Below are 16844 nucleotides of genomic sequence, written 5' to 3' on the forward strand. Positions count from 1 at the left end.
GAGCAGATACTGCACCACGAGGCGGTCGGAGTCCGTGCAGACGCCTGCCACCAGGTTTTGAATTTGGCTGACAACCTTGTTAACAAGCGCCTTAGGTGTCGGGGCAGCGCGATTGGGAGACATGGTCATATTACATACAGGTATTTTTGATTTGACCTAATCCTAATCCGTGGAGATGAGGCCGCTCCTTGGGTGGCAATGCAACCCTGTATTTTTGAGTTTCTAAGTCCAGGTATATCGAGATGATCGAAGTAATCCGGTCTCATATGTAACCGGTAGTAAGGATTGAACTTGCATCTCGTGGAAAGATGACAGGAAGAGCCGTATGTTGCAGTATGTTGACCTTGATAACTCACGTTGCATTGCGTGCCGTTTGCAAGGAAGAAATGCTAGGACATAAGGCCGACGATGACACTCATCTGTTGCGCATCAAGCTGCATGATTAAGCATACATTGATGGACTTCTTCGGGTATTCATGGTATGATCGGCTTCGCCTAATGGATTCACGGAAATGCTGCATGAGAAATGGCTAAATAGTGCTGATCGAATTCCCTACCCTGCAAGACAAGAGTCCACCTCAGAGAATACGTCTCCTGAAAGACGAAAAAAAAAGGAAAGGAAATGACGAAGAGTAGTACGGTGAAAAAATAATCGGCTGTTCAGCCTCTGCTAGCCTCGGTCGGTCTGCTCAGTCTGCCCAGTCTCCTCAGTCTTGCATTCGTCTCTCGGAGGGTGTTGCCAGTGCTCTTTCAACTGATCCCGGAGTGCATGTGCCCGTTCCCTCGCATGATCCTGCTCGTTTCTAAGCCATTTCCGGCCATCTTTCAGTCCCTGTGACGAGTCCACCAGATCTACAGACTTGATGCGGTATTGGTGATACTCAATTGTGCCATCCTCCGCTTTAGCAGCATAGTGCGCATAGAGATTGAGGCTGGTGCCATCCGTGGTGAATGTCGTCACCTCAGCATGTCCTGGGGGATCAGGATTTCCAAGCCAGGACAGTGCCTGATTTCTCGCGTAGACGAGGGCAGCGCCGTCGTACGCACTCTGCAATGTTGCTGTTTTCATATCCCTTCCATTCCCTTTCCATTCCCCCGCCAGGTGTGGAAGTGCCAGAGAGTTGGGATCATCCTTGTAGAGAACGGCGCCACAGACGTGCTCATCTACCGGAAAAGGGAAGAAATCGCGCAACTTTAGACCCTCAACAAAGTCGGGCTGCGGTGCGGACAGGCCAGTGTTGAAGCTGACATCTTTTGGAAAGCCCGTGAACGCCTTGTTGAAGGCCCTTTTGTAGCCTCTCGGGTGCTCCTTCAGCAGCTTTCCGCCCACCTCGAACACCATCGTTGCCTCGTTGACAGCCCCCTCAACGCTGTCGACAAAGGCCTCGTACATGGACTCGGTTGGCGATGGTGTTTCACGGGATGCAGCCCCACGGCTGCGAATGCTTGTGAGGTTGGTCGGAGGCTTGGAGTAAAGCGGCTGAAGTATGCCGTTCTTGTAGGCTTGGAGAGCAAAACCAGACGTCATGGAGGAGGAGCTCCTTCCCGATGACGACGTGGACATCGTTTCACGAGAGCCTGACGTCGTTGGACGCTTCCTCTTGCCCATCCTGTTCAGCAGGGCCAAATTCTTTCGGGTCAGCCGTGCCGGTATGGGTTGGCGTTCGTCACCGTCGCCGTCACCGCCAATGTGTGGGTTTCGTGATGGCGCCGTAGGAGGCAATAACTTGTGTTCCTCGATAGCAGGCGGCCTTGATAGTTGAGTATTATCTGCGCTACTGGTGGGATTCTGTCTTTGGAGCCGCAAGCTGCGCCTTGGGGATCCTGTTTCGCGTCGTTGTTTTCTGGGTTTCAGAGGCGATGTCGTTCCTCAAGAGATCTCAGAATAAAATCCACAAGAGCCAGAAACGTACGTATACATACCCGGAGCCTTGCTAGAACCAGCGACCGGTTGCTTCTCTTGCAACGGTTTGGAGGAATTGGGACGAGACCGGTGAGCCCGCATATTGGAAAGCGGTCTTTTTACAACGGAAACGTTCTTTGATTTGATGTGGGCAACTCTTATGCAAACGAACGGTCCAGGTACAGGACATAGGACATGAATTGAATGACGTGTTATGTATCTACGAAATATCAGCTGCTGGAGAGGGGCGTAGGGAGATTTTTTGAGTACAAGCTGTCCGTTTGCCTTTTAATGGTAAAGCCGTTTCCGGCAATTTGTTGGTAAGATACGATCACACCAAACACCTACCACAAAGGCCATCCTGCGACATCCATCTTAGCGTTGCCAATCATAGTCTAGCCAGGCGCTGTCAGAAAGGGTTGTGCCAAGGTCGCTGCTTCGACGTTATGGTTTCTCGTGCCGCCCTGGAAATTTTTCAATTAAAGATAGCACAATGGCACTGCCTCTAACACAACTCAGTCCGGGACAGCGCTTCCTTCTGGTGCTCTGTTGCTTTATTGCTCCCTATAGCGTCTTCTCGGGACGCCTCACCACTCCTTGCAAGGCATCTGAGTCTACGTATTCCCCAGAAATTCCTGCGAATTGTCAGTCCGTCTACCGTCGTTCCGTAAAACGCCTTGTCCTGTGACTCGGGCGGAACTGTTTGCCTTTGCGTCGATGTTACCCTAGCAACCTTCTCATGAAGCATCCATACTATCTCTGGAATTCTCTTGCACTGCCGCAAGAGATGTTACATCTTTTCTCATAAGATAACTCCTTTCAAGAAGCAACCGGCAAAACGCCTCTTTTCCAGTCTCTAGCGCCCCCCATAGCCCATCATCAGGGTTAACACCCTTTTCAAGAAGCAGACGTATCACTGCCTCGTTCCAAGTGTTTACAGCCTCCTGTAGCCCATAGTTAGGGTCAACACCCTCCCTAAGCAGTAGCTGTACTATAGTCTTGTGTCCTACCGACACTGCCGCTCTCAATGCTTCAGGCATATTCATATCATATGTATGCAGTTTCGAACCGTATGCAAGCAGACACCGAACGATTGCTTCGTCTCCAGCCTCTACAGCTCTAGTAAGTGGTGGCCGCAATATTTTAGTCTGGCGATTTGAAATCACACATATGCTGCTGAAGGTAGGTACCAAGCCAGATATGCTTGAAAACTGGAGGCCACTTGAAACCTTTACAGAGTAGATATTGCCGCCGGATGGACAATATAAAAACAGCTTTAAGTATTCTTTTCGTTCGTTCATACAGGGAAGTATAGCCCACCTATACTTGAACTTCTCTTGTCCGTGGAAATCGGCTCTAAGATGTATTCCCCTTTTGCTTATAGATATTGTGCCGCTACTCGAGTATTTGTCATCTGTCGTTGGAACGATGTTTCCTGAAGAGGAAAAATTGATTGGCGAGGGGGCAAGGATGCTTCCAGAGCTTTCAAAGGCGAAAATGCTGTGATCATCCGACTTCCGAATTATCTCCTCTTGCAGCCGGGTAAAGGCTTTCTCTCCTTCGCCATAGAGCAATGGCATGTTAACGTCGAATAGTCCCATCAAGCAGTAAGCGGTATCTTCGATCCTCGTCGTCGTCCTCCTTGAGGCCCACGACATCCTCTGCGCAATGCTGGAGGAGTCAAGATCAGCACCTTCAAGGATGGTGCCGGGTATACCGGTGATTTCCGTTAGTCTTGTCTGAAGGCTTGTCTTTGTACCAATCTCTGTCCAGTCCCGATTGAAGAATTTTAGAAATTGAGGGGCAATAAGCTCTTGCAGAGTCCATCCCCTGGTAAACCATGCGCTCTTAGTGATCTCATAATCGGGTTGCACATCGTCGAGATAGGCATAGCACATTATCGAATCTTGAAACCAGCGATACATAGAGTTGATGGCTTCGGAGAGTTCTGCGCTGCTCGTCTTGTCGATGCAACAGGTGTCGATCCAAATGTATTTGAATCCCTCTTTCTTAGCAACGAGACATGCCTCTCTAACCTTCTTGTACCCCCCACCATCGCCGGTCCTAATGTTCATAGCATCCTGAAACGTGATTTCCTCCGTCATCCACCTATGTGAAAGTATCACGTATAGTGGTATATCATTGCCTATGAAGGTTTCTCTTGTGTAGTCGTCTGTCTTGAGTAGGTGCATGTTTTAAGGAAAAGTAAACGGCTGGATTGTTTTTGTGTCTTTTGTCTTTGGCGTGTTGGTCGTTTTTCGATGTGATCTTTGTTGCGGAAAAAGGCCAAAAAACCGCAATAGTCAGGCAAATTGGGCAGCAACGACACTGGCTGCAGCCTCTGCCTATCCCCTTTGGTTGAATGAGGGAATCTGAACGGACGTATCATCGTCCAACAGTCTGTCCCGCATCCGTTTTGGTGTAAGCAGCAGCAATACAAACACGTCTTCCGGAAAACGAGCTTGAAGAAGAAAACAATAACAATAACACAATTAGTCTATAATTTTGACGACGTCCAGATGCTGCGCCACAACGCTTGCAGCTGCTTCACGTAACGTGAATCTCGGGCAACTCGAGCGAGGAAAAAAGCTCTCATTCTAATCGTAAACTTGGACAACCGTACATGTTGTTTACCAAGACGTGGTGTTCCCTTGCGGCATTTATAAGATGCCCCATGAGTTGGTGGGTTGTCCCGCGCTTTCAAGGTACGATGATGAGCATTTGCTTATCGAAGATGCGGTGGATATCAGATCGGAGGACCACGACGTTTGCTGGGTCGTGGATGGCCAAAGTGGATTGGTGTAATCTGATAGAACGGGGATTTGGATCAATCTGTTTTATGCTGTGGCAGTGAAAGAGGACAGCGCACAACAGGAAGAACCCCACTAAAGCAGGCAGTTTCTGGAAGTAATATGGCGGGGAAACTCCCAATGTCGAAATGTAAAACGGTGGTCTATGTACTAATATTGCGCATTGCTTTTTGCACGTCGACATGTCTTAGAAGTAAGATATCCACCAGGGCAGCCGGGCGTGCTCTGGAAGCAGGCTGATATTACGCAAGGCCTGACCGCAGTGAACGTTAATCTCCCGGGCGTCTTCCGGGTCGAGATGGTAGGCGCGTCCGGGACGGCGATGGAAGCCCCTTGAACCCAGACTCGGACTATAACCAGGACCAGCGCGGGCGATCTTCTCAACGGCCGGGAGGCTAGCCATGGTGTTAAGGACGATGAGGTGGTAGAGGAGACGGTTGGTGCAGTTCGCCGCAGAATCGGCCGGACACCAGGTCTGGGCAAGGTCAAGCCACTTCTGCAGCAGCTCCTGGGCCTCGTGGACCTGGACGGAGAGCATAACGGCCGAGGTGTGCTTGTGCTTTTGGCTGCGGACTAAGAGGCCATCGATGTGGGTGCGCAGATTGAGGACCTGATCGATAAGGGTGCAGAGGATGATTCGCAACGTCGTAGTTGATACATCTGTTAAGCTGGTAATATCATCGCCGGCGTTGATAAAGCAACTGGCACACTCTCGCAGCGACGAGGGGATGGTAAAGGTTTCTCGGCCTGTCGATAGCGGGCGCAGCCCAGCGCTAGGAAGCGTCAGCAGAGGAGTTAACTGGGCCAGTTTTCTCTTCTTGTAAGTTGTGAAGACTAGCTCTAAGGTGCATCTGGGGGTATTAGTCGATATTGGAGAGGAATAATTCGTGTTTGCGGGGCCGAGCAGGGAGACTATCTTTATTTTTATCCTTATATTATTTATTTATTCGAAGCAAGAGTCGCTTCTCTTCATCGTCTGCGATTCTGTCCCTTTGTTTCCGACTCAAACGGACAGAGGCACAGGGACGGGTCAGGTAACGCTCCGAGGGACACTGCCGGACATCATGAGGAAGCTGTTGCAGGTCGCCCATGTCGCGCTAGTCCGCGTAGGGAAACGGACCGCTGTGGGTCACCTCCGACAGGGATCAGAGGTGACAGAGGTCAGGATGCAGGTTCATCCGCATCCTTTCACGATCCGGTCCTAGTCAGCGGTATTTTATTAGGTGAGATATTAGGCCAGATTTGCTCTAATCGTGTGATGTAATAGATTCACTTACAGATATACGGAGCACCTTAGCACAAGCTCTGACTTTACATAACGCTTCCTGTTCGTTCGTGCGTATAGACATTACAATTAAACTCACTGATAACGTCATACTCGGCCTCAGATCATACCGGCATCGGAAAAAGTAGGACATCTCTAAGGAGCCATCATCGGACATCTTTCGCGCGATACATGCCCCGCTTCTAGGCTTAGCTGACGTCTGACAAGATCATGGGTGGGAAGTGATGAGTGAAGGCAATATAGCTAGCTATACTTCGTCTCATATCTCCTGCTCCTTATTCCCTTATACCTTGACCATGAGGTTATTGCAGTGTGAGTTCTTCTTAGTCCTTCACGCCATATTTTCCATAACTCTTTAAGACTGACAGTAATTCTTAGTTCCGGCCCGATAGCGACAGATACCAACGCGGTAAATTGAGAGAGACACCTTTGGACAGAGATTATATTGGTCTTGAAGGAGGTTGATCCTGACGTACCTACCAAGTTTAAAGTCCCACTTAAAGAAAAGGAGCTTCCAAGTCTTATGCCGGGGGCATAGTAAAACGGACAGCTCTAACACGTGGTAGTAGCGGAAAAAAGCAAAAAACCACTGCATCAGTAGTAAAGGGGGAAAACACAGTACATAAATGTTCGAGGTCTACAGAGCGTTATCGACTAGAAGTAAAGCTAGAAAATAACGACCTTTGGGTAGATTTGCTGGACGGCAAAGCACTTAGTAGGTGCCGTACATACAAAGGGACATAAATTTTGCTTTATACAAACAGCAGAAATTAGATAGAACCATCTTCTCCGAGCCTTTAAGAGCATAGAATGTCGGCAGGCGGTGTTATGCATCATCTGATATATAGCTCACACAGTGCACGGTCCACTCAACAACCAATCAGCGTCGGTGGTTTAGTGGTAAAATCTGTCGTTGCCATCGACAGGCCCCGGGTTCGATTCCCGGCCGACGCATTTTTGCGGTCCTTTTCTGTTAGCAGAAACACGTGACTGGACTTGGTACACCCTCGGAATTGATCATCAGGACAGCGAAGCTCTTCGTCGATCCGGTGAGATTCGCGCCTTCCCTGCACTTACATGTGATTGGGAATCCACTTATTTCGTACTTCCCAATTTTCGTCCGTTTCTGCCAGTTGCTTGTCTTCTTGTCTTTTTCAACACGACCAGACGGTGGACCGACATGTGAGAACTGTCGCTCCCCGAGTCTTTTTTCTTGCATACTTTACGACCTCTCTTTCGCCTCCTCCGAGCGGACATCTGTCGCTGCACGTTTGCACGTGGCGTCATGCAAGCCGCCGACAGCAAGAAGGAGGACGAAACTGCCAGCGACCATCGACATCTGCCCGAAGCTCTCGTTGACCATACGACCCAGCAGCGGTGGCTCTCGCGCTCGCCCCATCCCTACCACCGCAACAGCACGACGTTACTGCACGCGTCGGACCGCCTGGCGTCTCTGTCGCCGTCGCGAGCACTGCGGCCTCGATCGCAATCCGAATCGCAATCGCAATCGCACTTCCGAACACAATCACAACCACATGTCCGATCACGGCCACATTCGCGGTCACGATCCCCGGCCCATCCGGAGAACGCACCACCATCCTACCGTTATGCTCGACAGCTAGTATTGTCGACGCCGGCCAGCGACAGCGGGTCCGAGGCGGACGACGAGCATTTTCTAAAGGGTTTACCGGCACCCAAAGCCCGGCCACACAAGGGTCTGCGCGGCATGAACGAGTCGTGGCTGTCGTCCTCGGGACTGTCGACGCCGCTGCTGTCCCCGGCACTGCTGCGAGGCGACACGGGATGCAGTGATGGTGGTAACAACCAGGATCGTCGCCGACTACGTCAGCCTCTCGTCCACTCCGAATTGGCCGACATCCCAGCACATCTGCCAGGTCGGGACAGTGCTGTTCGCAGCCGTCGAGGCCGCGAGATTGTGCGCCGGTCCACGGAGTTACTGCTGCTGGTCGTGCTCGGCAGCCTGCTGTGCTCGCACCCAGACGCCCGGCCACTGATTGTGCGGTGGCGACGGGAGCTGCGAGCGACGCTGGCCGTTGTGGTTGGGCTGTGCGCCGTGTATCCACTGCGGGTTGCTGTCTGGACGTATCGCGAGCGACAGCAGCGACAAGGACGTGGAGACACGTCTGCCGATTCTGCCGATGCTCGGCGCCCACTTCTCTACGTGCCGGCCTCGTTCGACCCGGCACCACTGCTCTACCCGCTCGCCATTCCCGTGTTCGTGTCGCTGCTCCTGGCCACGCCGACGCTGGCGACTGCGCCGCTGCTGAACCTCAGCCTCGCCCTATGCACCATTCCGCGGCCGCTGGTGCCACTGGCCCTGCGCGGCGAGCTGTGCGCGTCCGTCCAGTGGGTGCTGTCTTGCGTGCCGATGATGGTGGCGCAACGGCAGCAGCAACAACAGCAAAACATCCTTTCAGCGGAAACAGCAACGCTGCTCTACCCGCTGCACCAGAACCTCTGCTGGCTGCTGCAGGCGCTGACGACGACTAGCCTGCTGCCGGCAGAGCTGCAGCTACTGTCGACGGGCCTCATCAACCTGCTGCTGCTGGCGGCGTCGCCGCAGGCGGTGATTCTGCAAGCAGTGCTTTGGGGTGGTGGGCTCGGGCTGCTGGCCACATGCAGCATGGTGATTCGCTGGGGCGTGACGTTGGCCCGCGTACCGCGATGGCGATTCCGGCGCGAGATGAGCGGTAGTGGTGGTGGTGGCAGTAGCAACTCCGGGGTGGCAACAGCAGGAGGATGGCCGCTGATCTCGCCAATGTTGGTGCTGGTGCGCTGGATCATGGCCGAGCTGGCAGTGACACGCCGCGCCCGTCTGGAAATGATGTTTGGGCCAGGCCCCGTGGACGACGAACTGGACGACGGCACAAACTCGGACGACTACAAGTTCTCGCAGGACGCGGCCATGCTTTCCTCGGCAGCGGCGCTGCAGCTGTCGGACTCGGATGGCGGCAAAGTGCGATTGAAACGAAAGCGACGCAGAGAGCTGCCAGCCGAGAAGGGCAGCAGCCTCCACACGGCAGCAGCTACAGCCATCGGGCTGCCGACCAAGACGCACACGCCTTCGGGGCGGCCGAAGCGGGCGATGTCATCGAGTGTGCGGGCGTACTTCTCGTTGACGCAGGCACAAGCAGGCCGGCGCCGGTGGCTGTACGCCGGCTACGTGTACGGCTGCATCGTGGCGATGATCCTAGGGCCGATTCGATTGTACGTGAGCGAGCGGGCACTGCAGGGCCACGAGGCAGTCGGCTGGGCGATGGGCTACCTGTTGGGCGATGTGGACGGCTTCCGGTTGGAGGTGGTCAAGGCAGGCCTCGAGTACTGGGTATGTCTGCCGACACGGACGCTGTCTTCGGCCTGTCATCGCGGCTGGGTCGAGCAGGTGCGGCTAGGATGGCTGGGAGCAGCGGGCACGCGGCTGGTGCTGCTGGGCTACTGGCTGGGGATTCTGGTGGTAGGCCTGGCGGTGGTGTTGCGACTGTCGCCGGTATACGAGGTGGACACGCGGCGCAAGGTGTTCCACTTCATGATGGTGGCGATGCTATTGCCAGCGACGTTTGTGGACCCGGCATACGTGGCGCTGGCGCTGGCGCTGGTGCTGGCGGTGTTTCTGCTGCTAGACCTGCTGCGGGCGAGCCAGCTGCCGCCGTTGTCGCGGCCGATCGCGACCTTCCTGACGCCTTACGTGGACGGCCGGGACTTGAGGGGGCCGGTGGTGATCTCGCACATCTTTTTGCTGATCGGCTGTGCCATTCCGCTGTGGCTGTCGCTGGGCAGCTTGGGAAGGGTGGGAGGAGGGGGAAACAGGGACGCGAAAGACTGCTCGACCGGTTGGGAGCTGCCGACGCGCGACGTCAGCATGGTGGCCGGTGTGGTGTGTGTGGGCCTGGGAGATGCGGCGGCATCGCTGATCGGAAGGCGTTGGGGCCGGCGCAAATGGCTCTGGGGCGGTGGCAAGAGCCTCGAAGGCAGCGTGGCCTTTGCGACAGCCGTGTTTGCCGGTCTGATGGTGGCCAGCTTCTGGCTGCGGCTTGGGCGGTGGCCAGTAACAGGAGAGGAGGGAAGGGGAGGAGGTCCGGGAGGAGGTCCTCTGGTCCTCTCGCTGCGCACATTGCGAGCAGTCTGGTCACGGTCGTTGGAAGCGGTGCCGCGTGCAGGCATGTGCGCTTCGGTGGCGAGCCTGACAGAAGCCGTGCTGACAGGAGGCAACGACAACGTGGTGGTGCCGGTGATCCTGTGGACGTGTGTCAAGAGTGTTGGGTTGTAGGGGTGCTTGCCACGGCGTTTGGGATATACAGGAAGCGCACCGGAAAGCGCAAGGCAATGATGCATCGGCGCCTGAGATAGAGCTACAAGCATGGTTGTATAATGTCTGCGTTAATGCTTTATGATTATGTCATACCATTATGTCATACGAAGGTGCTCCCGTGAATAACGCCGTTCGTCTTCTTCTCATCACGATACTAGATCCTCCAGCAGGGCCTCCAGCTCGTCACGTCGAAACGGCAGGCTCAGCAGCTCGGTGCCAAAGGCGTCTTTGCGGCTCGTAACCATTTGGTGGTCATGGAATCTGATTAGTCAGCATATGTCAACCCAGCAAAGACATTTCCAACTCACTCTTTCAGCAGCGTCCGGAAGGCCATCTCGGAGCTGCAGATAAACTCCTCCACCGCCTTGTTGTACAGTATGCGATACTCGAGCCCGGCCGACTCGCCCTCGTCGCCGTACTCGTTGTCATCGTTGTCGTCGTCGTCGTCGTCGTCGTCGGACACGGCTCTCCGGCCGTCTCTCCCCCCTCGTCTTCCTCCTCCACCACCTCCGGCCAGCGCTTCCGCCACGAGCAGCTGGAACAGGCTCCGCGCATTCTCCGGCAGACTGCGCAGCACAAACGCCGCGCCGTCCTTGCCGCCAACACGCCGCACGCGGCGGCCCAGCAGTGCATGCACCTCGTCGACGGCATCGAGACCGCTATCTGCCTCGTGCTCGTCGCTGCCGTGGCCCACGAGCCCACGAAACGTGGTGGTGTCGTGGAAGACCAGGTTGAGGGCCGCCCGCGCTGCGCCGTCCCACAAGAGCGCAAAGCCGGGCGTGTCGGCAGCACAGAGCAGCCGCACGCGTCGATGAGCAGCCACGCGAGCCAACGTCGCTTGAGCGGCCGGTCGTCGTAGAGCCGGCGCGTCGATGCCGTTGATGATGAGCGTGACAGTCGGCGTCGACGTCGTGTCGAGACCAGCATCCAGAAGCGCCAGCAGCGCCCGCTCAGCCGCCGGAATGATGGCTGGCAGATGAGGGATACCATGACTGTCGCCCTCTTCTTCACTCCCACCACCACCTTCACCACTCCCTCCACTCACTGCTGCTGCTGCCACGGCTCCCATAATGTCTCGCAGCGCTGCTGCTGACGCTGATACTGACGCTGCCGCTGTCGATGTGCCTCGTCCCCCCCCCATCCCCCCTCCGGCAGCCCAGCCGTCCACGATGACGATCCGGTTGGCACCACTACCACCACCCTGATAGAGCGCTCGAGCAAACGCCCGCAGCACCCGTCGCTTCGATCCGTAGCCGTATAGACAGACGCCGAAGCCCTGCGCTAGCTCAAAGGCCCACTGCCCAAACGACTGCGCGTGCAGGTCCTCGAGGAAGCGCACCTCGGTCTCGTGGTTGGCTCTGCTGTTGTTGCTGCTGGCCTCGCCGAGCTGAAAGTATTCCTCGTGTGTGAGCAGCGTCAACCCGGCCAGCGTGTTGTTGGACGTCTTGGCTGCTCCGGTCCGGTTGTTTTGGAAGAAAAAGTGCTCGTGGGCCGGCAAGTCGCGCGGTGGTGTTGCCGGTCCGCGACGACTGCTGCTAGTCCCCGTGGCCGTCTGGTCTTTGCGAGGCCGTCCTGGGCCGCGACGCTTGACTGGTGACGGCTCTCCTTCTCCTGTTGCTGTTGCTGCTGCTGCTGTCTCATCCTTCTTGACCTTGGGCGGCCTGCCACGCCGTCTCGGCGTCACCGGCTCCATCGGCTGTTCGCTGACGTCTGTCTTGTCGGTCTGATCAATCTTCTCGTCCGTCTTGCCATCTTCCTCTTCATCCCCTACCACGTTCTCGTCCTCGTCCTCGTCCTCGTCCTCCTCCACCCCGAATATCCTGGCCTCTAGCTCGTCATCATCATCCTCGTCTTCGTCTCCAGCCACAGCCCGGTCGATCAGTGCCCGCGTGCTCTTCCGACGCGCCGACCGGTCTGCCATGGACCGCCGCATCGGCGTGTCGACAATTGCCTTTCGTGGTGTCGTCACGGAAAAGGCATTGGTCGGCGTCCCAAACATCGCCGTCGTTCGCCGTCTGGCCGTCGGTGTGCTGACTTGGCCGCCGCCGCCCACGTCCTCGGCTATCTGCTTCTTCGGCAGCCGTACCTGCTTCTGCTGGCTGTTCGGCTTCGGCGCCACCGGAAGGCTCTTGTCGTCGGCCGGCACATCGTAGACGCTGTCGTAGTCGTAGGGATCTGCACCCTTGTCTTTCTCGCCGTCGGCCAGTCGCTGCCGCTGCTGGTTTTGCTTCGTACACGATCCGGACAAGAGAGGCTGCTGTCCGACCGTGCGCTGTCTCTTTGTCGGTGTCATGGGATCCAGATCCTCGGCTTCATCCTCGTCATCCTCTGTCTGCGATTCAACAATCTCGGAAAGCCGTCGTTTCCGCGGCGTCAACACGACTCCATTGCCACGGATAGAGGTATCGGCCTTGCTGGCCGGTCTCCTCTTCGCTATGCGCGCCATTTGTTGTGCAAAAACTGCTTGGATTGCCGTCCTGCTGGTTCTGTGTGTAGAGAGAGACAGGACAGGCTTTAGAACGCGTCTCAGTTCGCGATCTCTCTCCCCTTTAAGCCTGCCCCGCTTTTCTTTTTTTTAGTGCCCATTAACCGCAGGAACGCGCTGGGCGGCCGGTGGCTCTTGCCTGTCAGCCTTGCAGATCTCGTATTTTGCGAGACACGTTGGAGACGCAAGTCTTTGCATCCTCAGAACAGCTTACGATCTTAGGTATGGATGTCCTGACTGATGAAAGTGCTGCAGATGCTGACGGAGAGCTGACCAGAACGAATTGGCTTCCAGTGCAGGACCTCTCCACAGCAGGCACTACCACATCCGCCGCCCGCCTTCACGATGAACCTCAACCTGTCGGCTTCGGTCAACGTCTTCCGGCTGCTGGCCCGGCCGTCGCTGTGCATGCCGCAGGCAGTCGTGCCAACGTTTGGCGACCTGCCCATCCCGCTGGATGGGGCGTTCAGTCGCGCGCAGCGACCATCTGACGGTGCCCGCCCCGACATCCGCGCCGTCGTGCTCGACAAGGACGACTGCTTTGCCGAGCCGGACAGCAGCGCCGTGCTGCCGGCGTACCGCGACCATTTTGCCCGGCTGCGCAAGGCGTATCCGGGACGGCGGCTACTGATCGTGTCCAACACGGCCGGCGCGCTCTCGTACGACGGCGACGGCGCGCTGGCGGCCGCCGTCGAGCGCGACACCGGCGTGGCCGTGCTGCCTCACCGCACCAAAAAGCCCGGCTGCGGCGACGAGATCCTGGCGTACTTTCGACAGCACCCCGAGACGGGCGTGACGGACGCCAGCCAGATCGCCGTCGTCGGCGACCGCCTCACCACCGACGTGATGCTGGCCAACCTGATGGGCGGCTGGGCCGTCTGGGTGCGCGACGGCGTCGTGCCGCTGGCCGAGAAGAGCATTGTGCGTGTTCTGTTCTTTCTCTTGGCTCTTGCTTCTTGCTTCTTTTCCCATGCTAACTCCACAGTTCTCTCGAGCTGAGCGGAAGATTATCCAGTTCTTCACGGCTGGACTATGACACTACAGCTACACAACGTCCCCATCACGAGAGCAGCTCGTCACTGCTCGGCAAACAACAACGGTGTTACGTATGCATGGATCAGACGAAGCAGCCTGGTCACCAAGACAGCTCGGAAATGCACGGCCTCTGGCAGCTCTTCTCTGACTGCACCAGCAGCTCCCTCCCGGCAGCAATATATCTCTTCAATCCTCTTCTCTCCGAGGCGGTGCCCTAAAATCGAAACAAATGAAAGAAGCCAAAGGCACAGGAACAACCCCTCAAAGCCTTCTGCCACGAATCCGGCGTGCTCATCACTTTTCTCTGACCCTGACCGACGCAGCCTGCTCTCGCTGTCTTCGTAACACTCCTAGACGAATGTAGGCAGAGCTCGCTTGCGGCTTCAGCGTCCTTCGCTCTTTCCCAGACGGGCATATCCAGACTGCTGCATCGTCTCTATAAATCTCTTCGCCGTTCCCCTGCAATTCTCTCTTCTATTCTTCCTCTCCCCGTTATCGCCACCCTCTCACCTCGCTCTTCAATTCAAACTTTCCTTGCGTCAGCCACACTCACCGAACAGGACAAGGCCGGTCTGCATCTGCATCATGGGCGGCAAGGTCTGGTCTGACGAAGAGGAACGAGTCTTCTGGTCCGAGATCGTGCCCACGTCCAGCAAGCGACACCTGTTGGCGAAACCCTACACCGACGATGCCAAGGGTTGGGAGTCGTTGCGCAAGGTGATGCAGGCCAGCATGGGTCGGCGAGCCCGCCGCAAATACACGGCCCTTATGCTCTGTACGTCTCGCGGTATGGCCTCTGCACATTTTTGTTCTGTGCTGACACTACCACAACCACAGATGAGCACTATTTCCAGAACTCTGTGCTCGAGCGATTCTCGCCTAATGCGGCCAGATATGTCCGAGACTATATCAGAAACGAGCGTAAGTGTCATCGGCTTCCTGGAACATCGCTCCCGCATTAACCAGACCAGGATCCTCCACCGGTCAGGCTCCGAGTGAACGCAGCCGCTCGGTCATGCGCTTCGTTCAACGTGGAAGCGGCAGTGGCCGACGTCCAAAGAACGCACACGCGTCCCAAAGTCAGGACCTGGATCAGCAAGACGAGAATCAAGCCCATCGTCAGAACCGACCACAGCAAAATTCCAGTCGCAGCACCCGGACGCTATCATCACCAGTGCCACGACAGCTGCAGCTGCAGTTTCCGCTACCTTTACCATCGTCGCCGATGCCACCACCTCCGCCCCCTCCAGCTCCTGTCCGGTTGCCCCCTCTGTCTGCCATGGAGTTGCCTCTGTATGTCTGCACCGAGGAGTCGGCTCTCTGTGAGCCGGACTATGACTTCAACTTTCACTACAAGCAACCTACGTATGAGATGCCGCCCTTTGTGCCGCCCTCGACGTACCAACCGCCAGACAACAAAGCTGCCGTGTTTACGGCTCCGATCTACACAGCTACAGCCTATGCGGGTGCAATTCACGACGGTCCTGTCTACAGAGCTCCAGTCTCCCGGGCTCCTGTCCACGGTGTTCCCACTTACAAGGTTCCTTCCCACCAGACCCCGATCTCCCGGGGTCCCACGCCGGCCGACGATTCTCTGTTTGTGAAGCAGGAGGTGCCTGTGCCAGAGCCAGAAGACTTCAAGGTCCCTGTGCATCGCTGCGAGGAGTTGCACCGCCAAGATCAGATGCGCTGGCACGGGGAGCTGCATCGTCGTGAGAGGCTGCAGTACCACGATGAGCTGCAGCGCAGCAAGATGGTTTCTGGAGAGTGGTATGAGTGAGTGGAATTTTGTTGGCATCATTTCTTTGTTCGCTTGGCGTGTTGGCTTATCTGTTCGGGGTTTGCATCATGGGCATTTGCTTTTGGTCTTACGGCGGAGGACAAGAGGAGTCGAAAGCACTGGGTAAAAGAAGCAGGAAATCATCGGGAAAGAGAAAGGAACAGCGAGTGAACTCACTATGACTGCTCATTCACCGACAGTTTTCCCGCGTGCAGCAATCTGCAGATTAGACTAAGACAATAAATTCAGAGGTGGACACTGTGTGTATTGGGAGTTGTCACATTTCCACTGTGCAGTACCTGATTTCGTGCCACAACTTCTCTCACCTCCATACTCCATCCCGGACAGGACAACATGTCAGTGACCACGTTTGAGGTGCCCGTGTTCTCGGCCGAGGCAGCCGGCACTGCAGTTTTCCACGGCGCGACCCGACTCGAGATCAACCGTGGCGGGTCGTATGCGGTTGGCGGACTGACGCCAACCCTAGAGGAGGTGAGGGCAGCAGCGGCCAGTCTGGGCGGGCATTCTGTGCCTCTACGGGTGATGATCCGACCGCGAGGAAAGCCTTTGAGCGGCAGGCCCGACTTTCTGTATACGGACGAGGAGCTGGACGAGATGCGGACATGCATCGGGGTCTTTGTTGCGGCTGGGCTGCTGCGACCCGATCGAGGCGACGGGTTTGTCTTTGGGGTTTTGGAAGAGGCGGAGGAGACAGAGACGGCGATGGAAAAGGCCGTCCGGATCGACGTGGCCCGGTGCCAGATGCTTGTCCAGGCGGCCAGCCCGTTTGCCTGCGTGCTGCACCGGGCCTTTGACGAGGTGATGGCGACAATGGGAGCCGACGGCGGGATCGCGGCAGCGATCGGCTGTGGGTTTGTCGGCATCCTGACGGCTGGTGGCGTGGGCGCAGAGGGAGCGATGGCCAACCTGGACATGTTGCGGAAGCTGGTGAGCAGGAAGGGGACAAAGCTAGAGGAGGTCGATGGTGAGACAAAAGACATGGACACGTTGGAAGTCATCATCGGCGGCGGTGTCCGCAGCAGAAACCTCCCTGAGCTGATGACCATTCTGTCTTGTTCTCGACGGCCAGTGGCCTTTCATTCGTCCTGTCTGGGCGCAGAAAACGAATCCGAGACTGTTGACGGAAACGAGGCAGCCAAGATCGTGGAGTTGCTACGGGTCGGAGACGGTAGACGGAAGTAGAAACACTGTGCTG

At 56.2% G+C, this 16844-nt stretch overlaps 5 protein-coding genes across 5 annotated transcripts; 3 read left to right on the forward strand and 2 right to left on the reverse strand.

Moving 5' to 3' along the window:
* Nucleotides 1-670: 670 nt before the first annotated feature.
* Nucleotides 671-2005, reverse strand: CMQ_366 (uncharacterized protein; the record flags this gene model as incomplete). Its single annotated transcript, XM_014317445.1, has 2 exons — nucleotides 671-1824; nucleotides 1924-2005. The coding sequence occupies 2 exons, from the start codon at nucleotides 2003-2005 to the stop codon at nucleotides 671-673; spliced, it is 1236 nt and encodes a 411-aa protein (XP_014172920.1).
* Nucleotides 2006-7283: 5278 nt separating this feature from the next.
* CMQ_1486 (phosphatidate cytidylyltransferase) lies at nucleotides 7284-10286 on the forward strand (the record flags this gene model as incomplete). Its single annotated transcript, XM_014318565.1, has 1 exon — nucleotides 7284-10286. One exon carries the CDS (start codon nucleotides 7284-7286, stop codon nucleotides 10284-10286), a length of 3003 nt encoding a protein of 1000 aa, XP_014174040.1.
* A 188-nt stretch (nucleotides 10287-10474) lies between these two features.
* CMQ_1279 (origin recognition complex subunit) lies at nucleotides 10475-12774 on the reverse strand (the record flags this gene model as incomplete). The annotated part of the gene is made up of 2 exons (XM_014318358.1): nucleotides 10475-10589; nucleotides 10637-12774. The coding sequence occupies 2 exons, from the start codon at nucleotides 12772-12774 to the stop codon at nucleotides 10475-10477; spliced, it is 2253 nt and encodes a 750-aa protein (XP_014173833.1).
* Nucleotides 12775-13158: 384 nt separating this feature from the next.
* Nucleotides 13159-15628, forward strand: CMQ_1276 (yhr100cp-like protein; the record flags this gene model as incomplete). The annotated part of the gene is made up of 5 exons (XM_014318355.1): nucleotides 13159-13734; nucleotides 13858-13919; nucleotides 14409-14623; nucleotides 14686-14769; nucleotides 14820-15628. The coding sequence occupies 5 exons, from the start codon at nucleotides 13159-13161 to the stop codon at nucleotides 15626-15628; spliced, it is 1746 nt and encodes a 581-aa protein (XP_014173830.1).
* A 354-nt stretch (nucleotides 15629-15982) lies between these two features.
* On the forward strand, nucleotides 15983-16831 carry CMQ_1553 (copper homeostasis protein; the record flags this gene model as incomplete). The annotated part of the gene is made up of 1 exon (XM_014318632.1): nucleotides 15983-16831. The coding sequence occupies one exon, from the start codon at nucleotides 15983-15985 to the stop codon at nucleotides 16829-16831; it is 849 nt and encodes a 282-aa protein (XP_014174107.1).
* Between the last annotated feature and the right edge of the window lie 13 nt (nucleotides 16832-16844).

Source organism: Grosmannia clavigera (genome assembly GCF_000143105.1).
Source record: "Grosmannia clavigera kw1407 unplaced genomic scaffold GCSC_140, whole genome shotgun sequence".
In the NCBI taxonomy this organism is placed as follows: Eukaryota; Fungi; Ascomycota; class Sordariomycetes; order Ophiostomatales; family Ophiostomataceae; genus Leptographium; species Leptographium clavigerum.